Here is a 6,225-nt window from a genome sequence, read left to right on the forward strand (position 1 = left end):
GGTGATAGCGGGAGGGGACCGGGATCGTGGGTGAGGGAGGGGGGCGATACCGGGACGGGAGATGGACACAGCGATGGGACCGGAGCAGGGGAGACACGGGGACGGTGTGCGCGGGGGGGAAACCGGGATGGGACTAGGGGTGTCGTCCCTTGGGCTGCTCCCGAGGGCCGGGGTGGGAGGCGGTGCGGCGGTTGGTGTGACAGTGCCCTGTGTCGTTCCTCTCAGTCCCCCAAGAAGGTGGGTGATGACATCGCCAAGGCCACGGGCGACTGGAAGGGGCTGCGCATCACGGTGAAGCTCACCATCCAGAACAGGCAAGCGCAGGTACCCAACGCCAACAGGGACGGCCCCGCGGCGCCGGCGCCATCGCGCTCCGCTTGCACCAACCACCGGCCAAAAGTCCCGGCAGGGTCCACTCAGCCCTTCATCCTTCCGAGGTGGATAAAATGAGTTCCACACAGTCTCTGTGTGGGGGTCTTCTGGGCAAGACCTTAAAACACCCGCGGGAGCCTTTGGAACACCACTGGCATGTGTGTGTGTGGGGGCCTCTGTGTGTGTGTGTCACCAGGCTGAAGCATCCCAGCCCCCAGGCCACAGGAAGGGATCCGTTTGGGGCAGAGGTTGATCCTTCATCCTGTTGCAGATAAATTGTTCCTTTTATGGAACACCTCAGCAGGACAAAGCTGTGTCTTAACAACACAGAACTGGCAAAGCCTCCTCCCGTAGCCACCCGCCACTATGCCTGTCCTCCCTCCCGTGGCTGGTATATTCCAGTGGTGAGCTGAGAGGAAGGCCCAGCCCAGGAAGCAGTCCTCTTCTGGCTGTGGGGAGGCCTGTGCCGAAAGGCTGGGAACAGGATTATGCGGCATAAAAAAGCCTAATGTGCTAGAAATGTAAAGGTTGCCCAGAGAAGCTGTGGCTGCCCCATCTGCTGCCTTATCAAGATTTCCCCAAAAATGATCTGAGGGCTGGAGCCCCTCTGCTGTGGGGACAGGCTGAGAGAGTTGGGGGGGTTCAGCCTGGAGAAGAGAAGGCTCCGGGGAGACCTTAGAGCCCCTTCCAGTCCCTCAAGGGGCTCCAGGAAAGCTGGGGAGGGACTCTGGATCAGGGAGGGGAGCCATAGGACGAGGGGGAAGGGTTTGACACTGAAAGAGGGGAGATTGAGATGAGATGTGGGGAAGAACTTCTTTGGTGTGAGGGTGGTGAGAGCCTGGCCCAGGTTGCCCAGAGAAGCTGTGGCTGCCCCATCCCTGGAGGGGTTCAAGGCCAGGTTGGAGGGGGCTTGGAGCAACCTGGTCTGGTGGGAGGTGTCCCTGCCCAGGGCAGGGGGTGGCACTGGGTGGGCTTTAAGGTCCCTTCCAACCCAAACCATTGTGTGAAAACTAACCAAGCCCACAGTGCTCTGGCGAGTGGCCACCTAATTCTGCTCAGAGGGTGGGGGGGAAAGATTAATCTCTCTTCATTTAGATAGAGGTTGTTCCTTCTGCCTCTGCTCTGATTATCAAAGCTCTGAAGGAGCCTCCTCGTGACAGGAAGAAGCAGAAAAACAGTAAGTTGTCGTCTGGCTTGAGTTCTGAATGTGTTTTGGGCTTAACAAGGGAGCATGTACCTGCCTTTAGATTATTTGCCATAAACTGGCAAATGGGTTCTGTGGGGCTGTCCCTTGGGGTGGGGGGAGCTCCTGAAGCGGCCAGGCAGCAGTGTGTGGGGCTCAGTTCCTCAGAAGATGGGGTAGGACAGCCACCTGCCACTGTCCCCGTTGTGTCATGCAGCGAGTGGCGCAGCCTGGGGGTGAGTGGGGAGAAAATGCCCACTTAGGAAATGGTTATTGTGGGTAACTTTGTGCTGGGCTCTGGTTTCCGTGTGATTTGAGTGTTGGGAAGGGTGCATGGGGAAATGGAGGTGCTCTGTGTTGACATGAACTGTTTTCCATCCCAGTTAAGCACAGTGGCAGCGTCAGCTTCGACGAGATAGTGAACATCGCGCGGCAGATGCGGCACAGGTCCCTGGCCCGGGAGCTCTCGGGTGAGTGAGTGCTGCTTTTTGGGGTCACAGAGCCCTCCCTCCCCTGCTCTGCTTCCCGGGAGGGCCCTGTGGCTGTGGGCTGGTGGTGGAGCTCCTCGTGCACCACAGGGCACTGGGCACCACAGGGCCAGCACCCAGCCTCACACCTTCTGGGGAGGATGGTGACAGGTTCATGTGGCACTTTCTGGTACATTCCCTGGAAACCAGTAGACGAGACCTGTCTTGCTGTCCCCTGGGGAGCCCTGTGGCTGCAGCCCCCAGAGGGAGGGAGGGAGAGCTGAGGTGGGAGGAAGGGAGTTCTCTGCCTGTTCCTCAGCGTTTTCCCTGTGGTGAAGCCCTGACAAGGTGTGTCTTCCCCCTGCAGGGACAATCAAGGAGATTCTTGGGACCGCCCAGTCCGTGGGCTGCAGCATCGATGGCAGGCACCCACATGATATCATTGATGACATCAATAATGGTGCCATTGAGTGCCCAGCTGTAAGTAGCCATCTCTGAAACTTGCTGTATCAGACTACTTAGTCCAAGACTTTCCACTCATGAGCTCTATTTGCTTCTTCCAACAGAGCTAAGGCTGCAGAAAAGAAGTTGCTGTGTGAAGGCTCCTCAAGTATTTTGTAACACCTTAAATACTTAATAAAAGACCCAGTTGTCTGTAAAGAGTTTGTCCTTGTCCCACACTGCATGAATAGCGGGTTCTGGCTGGGTTTTAGTGGGTTTTTCCCTCTGCACCAGCCAAGGTGATGATTCTTGTACAACATTCAAAGCTGGAAGATGCTCATTTCCCAGTTGCTGCCCTGCAGTCAGTGGCTTGGGGCTGTGCTGAGCTCAGAGAAGCAGAGTTGCCTCCAGCCAGTTCTCCAGTACAGAGTGAACAGTGTAAAGCTTCCTGTGGGCTCTTGCCAGTGCCAGAAATGGGGCTCAGAGCAGGGGGGTTTGCCCTTCCTTAGGACAAGTGCTGCAGTAATGGGTCTGCCTTCCCTTGTTCCCTCCACAGCCGGGACACAAACACACCCTGAGGCTTGACCAGGGCTTTTCAGGCTGCTCTTGGCTCTGTGGGGTGAGAGGCTCCCAGTGCCTCTTTGAAATGAAGCCGAGGTGTGGCTGTTCAGTCACTGTCCCCAGGGACCGCAGGAGAAGGGCTTTATGGCCCTGGCAGGGTGTACCTTGGTGTGTTATTACCAGGAGGAACCTCTGGTCTTGGTGGCATTTCTGTTGTAGAACAGATCAGATTGTTTGCTCCTCAAGCTTTTTCTCCTGCCTTGAAGCAGAGGAGATACTGGATTTTCTACTGGTGACTGGGACAAGTACACACTTTCCCATTCTTGAGCTGAGTTTTTGTGCTTTTATTTCGGCCCAGAGAAGCTGTGGCTGCCCCATCCCTGGAGGGGTTCAAGGCCAGGTTGGAGGGGGCTTGGAGCAACCTGGTCTGGTGGGAGGTGTCCCTGCCCAGGGCAGGGGGTGGCACTGGGTGGGCTTTAAGGTCCCTTCCAACCCAAACCATTGTGTGAAAACTAACCAAGCCCACAGTGCTCTGGCGAGTGGCCACCTAATTCTGCTCAGAGGGTGGGGGGAAAGATTAATCTCTCTTCATTTAGATAGAGGTTGTTCCTTCTGCCTCTGCTCTGATTATCAAAGCTCTGAAGGAGCCTCCTCGTGACAGGAAGAAGCAGAAAAACAGTAAGTTGTCGTCTGGCTTTAGTTCTGAATGTGTTTTGGGCATGTACCTACCTGCCTTTAGATTATTTGCCATAAACTGGCAAATGGGTTCTGTGGGGCTGTCCCTTGGGGTGGGGGGAGCTCCTGAAGCGGCCAGGCAGCAGTGTGTGGGGCTCAGTTCCTCAGAAGATGGGGTAGGACAGCCACCTGCCACTGTCCCCGTTGTGTCATGCAGCGAGTGGCGCAGCCTGGGGGTGAGTGGGGAGAAAATGCCCACTTAGGAAATGGTTATTGTGGGTAACTTTGTGCTGGGCTCTGGTTTCCGTGTGATTTGAGTGTTGGGAAGGGTGCATGGGGAAATGGAGGTGCTCTGTGTTGACATGAACTGTTTTCCATCCCAGTTAAGCACAGTGGCAGCGTCAGCTTCGACGAGATAGTGAACATCGCGCGGCAGATGCGGCACAGGTCCCTGGCCCGGGAGCTCTCGGGTGAGTGAGTGCTGCTTTTTGGGGTCACAGAGCCCTCCCTCCCCTGCTCTGCTTCCCGGGAGGGCCCTGTGGCTGTGGGCTGGTGGTGGAGCTCCTCGTGCACCACAGGGCACTGGGCACCACAGGGCCAGCACCCAGCCTCACACCTTCTGGGGAGGATGGTGACAGGTTCATGTGGCACTTTCTGGTACATTCCCTGGAAACCAGTAGACGAGACCTGTCTTGCTGTCCCCTGGGGAGCCCTGTGGCTGCAGCCCCCAGAGGGAGGGAGGGAGAGCTGAGGTGGGAGGAAGGGAGTTCTCTGCCTGTTCCTCAGCGTTTTCCCTGTGGTGAAGCCCTGACAAGGTGTGTCTTCCCCCTGCAGGGACAATCAAGGAGATTCTTGGGACCGCCCAGTCCGTGGGCTGCAGCATCGATGGCAGGCACCCACATGATATCATTGATGACATCAATAATGGTGCCATTGAGTGCCCAGCTGTAAGTAGCCATCTCTGAAACTTGCTGTATCAGACTACTTAGTCCAAGACTTTCCACTCATGAGCTCTATTTGCTTCTTCCAACAGAGCTAAGGCTGCAGAAAAGAAGTTGCTGTGTGAAGGCTCCTCAAGTATTTTGTAACACCTTAAATACTTAATAAAAGACCCAGTTGTCTGTAAAGAGTTTGTCCTTGTCCCACACTGCATGAATAGCGGGTTCTGGCTGGGTTTTAGTGGGTTTTTCCCTCTGCACCAGCCAAGGTGATGATTCTTGTACAACATTCAAAGCTGGAAGATGCTCATTTCCCAGTTGCTGCCCTGCAGTCAGTGGCTTGGGGCTGTGCTGAGCTCAGAGAAGCAGAGTTGCCTCCAGCCAGTTCTCCAGTACAGAGTGAACAGTGTAAAGCTTCCTGTGGGCTCTTGCCAGTGCCAGAAATGGGGCTCAGAGCAGGGGGGTTTGCCCTTCCTTAGGACAAGTGCTGCAGTAATGGGTCTGCCTTCCCTTGTTCCCTCCACAGCCGGGACACAAACACACCCTGAGGCTTGACCAGGGCTTTTCAGGCTGCTCTTGGCTCTGTGGGGTGAGAGGCTCCCAGTGCCTCTTTGAAATGAAGCCGAGGTGTGGCTGTTCAGTCACTGTCCCCAGGGACCGCAGGAGAAGGGCTTTATGGCCCTGGCAGGGTGTACCTTGGTGTGTTATTACCAGGAGGAACCTCTGGTCTTGGTGGCATTTCTGTTGTAGAACAGATCAGATTGTTTGCTCCTCAAGCTTTTTCTCCTGCCTTGAAGCAGAGGAGATACTGGATTTTCTACTGGTGACTGGGACAAGTACACACTTTCCCATTCTTGAGCTGAGTTTTTGTGCTTTTATTTCGTCACGGAAGAAAAGCAAGTCCCTTAATTAAGGGTGAAATCCTGTGCCCCCCTCAGAGTTGTAAAGGGCCCAGTGTCATGTTTCTTGAGTATCCCAATTCCTTGAATGGTGACACTGGGGGAACAGGGTAAGCAAGTCCTATTGTCCCTCTCCACATGGTGTTGCAGGTTCTGGTGTGTTCTCTGAAAGAAAAAGCAGTGTAAGTGTTGGCATTTCCCTTTGCGTGGGCATTTTGTACATCCAGCACTGCTGCTTGATGAGAAATGGGTCCCAAAACCTGGCTGAGGCACAGAACTTGTGTTTTGGGGTGAACGTTCTGGAGCTGCTGTGTGCAGAAAAAAGGAGTTTCCTGAAGGAAAGGCAACTTCCTGGGGGTGGCAAACCCAGCAGTGAGAGGTGTCTGTGCCCGATGGGGTAGGGCTGGAAGTACAGCTCTGGAAGAGCGTGGTGAGGAAAGAATAAAAAGTTTAGCTTTGCTTATTCAAAATGAGCTTTTCTTTGGCAAAACTCTTAAGGGGGACCTTGTAAACACCATCTTGGGGATCTCCTCCAAGGAGGATGGTGAGGAACCTCTTTTAAGCTTGGCTACAGCACATTTAACCCCTGGCGCAGTTCCCATGTGCTTCAGCCTTGAAATCATTGTTCTTCACAGTATTTGGCACTTGGTTTTTGCTGGAAGCTCGGCGCTGTCACAGGGGGGTGGGCA

General features: G+C 54.8%; 3 protein-coding genes across 3 annotated transcripts in view; all 3 read left to right on the plus strand.

Annotated features, from left to right (window-relative positions):
* RPL12 (ribosomal protein L12) overlaps positions 1-2,682 on the plus strand; it is a 3,072-nt gene extending 390 nt beyond the window's left edge. The window contains exons 3-7 of the mRNA XM_014952361.1: positions 226-324; positions 1,468-1,549; positions 1,939-2,025; positions 2,390-2,502; positions 2,589-2,682. Of these exons, the coding sequence (XP_014807847.1) occupies positions 226-324; positions 1,468-1,549; positions 1,939-2,025; positions 2,390-2,502; positions 2,589-2,594 (387 nt within the window). The 3' untranslated portion in view covers positions 2,595-2,682. The remainder of the gene's footprint in view (positions 1-225; positions 325-1,467; positions 1,550-1,938; positions 2,026-2,389; positions 2,503-2,588) is intronic.
* A 486-nt stretch (positions 2,683-3,168) lies between these two features.
* On the plus strand, positions 3,169-4,826 carry LOC106893950 (60S ribosomal protein L12-like). Its single transcript, XM_014952311.1, has 5 exons — positions 3,169-3,192; positions 3,621-3,702; positions 4,083-4,169; positions 4,534-4,646; positions 4,733-4,826. Exons 1-5 carry the CDS (start codon positions 3,169-3,171, stop codon positions 4,736-4,738), a joined length of 312 nt encoding a protein of 103 aa, XP_014807797.1. The 3' UTR covers positions 4,739-4,826.
* An 848-nt stretch (positions 4,827-5,674) lies between these two features.
* LOC106893951 (60S ribosomal protein L12-like) overlaps positions 5,675-6,225 on the plus strand; it is a 5,415-nt gene continuing 4,864 nt past the window's right edge. The window contains exon 1 of the mRNA XM_014952312.1: positions 5,675-5,692. Coding sequence (XP_014807798.1) covers positions 5,675-5,692 — 18 coding nt within the window. The remainder of the gene's footprint in view (positions 5,693-6,225) is intronic.

This window comes from Calidris pugnax, unplaced genomic scaffold (assembly GCF_001431845.1).
Source record: "Calidris pugnax isolate Ruff unplaced genomic scaffold, ASM143184v1 scaffold135, whole genome shotgun sequence".
Classification (NCBI taxonomy): Eukaryota; Metazoa; Chordata; class Aves; order Charadriiformes; family Scolopacidae; genus Calidris; species Calidris pugnax.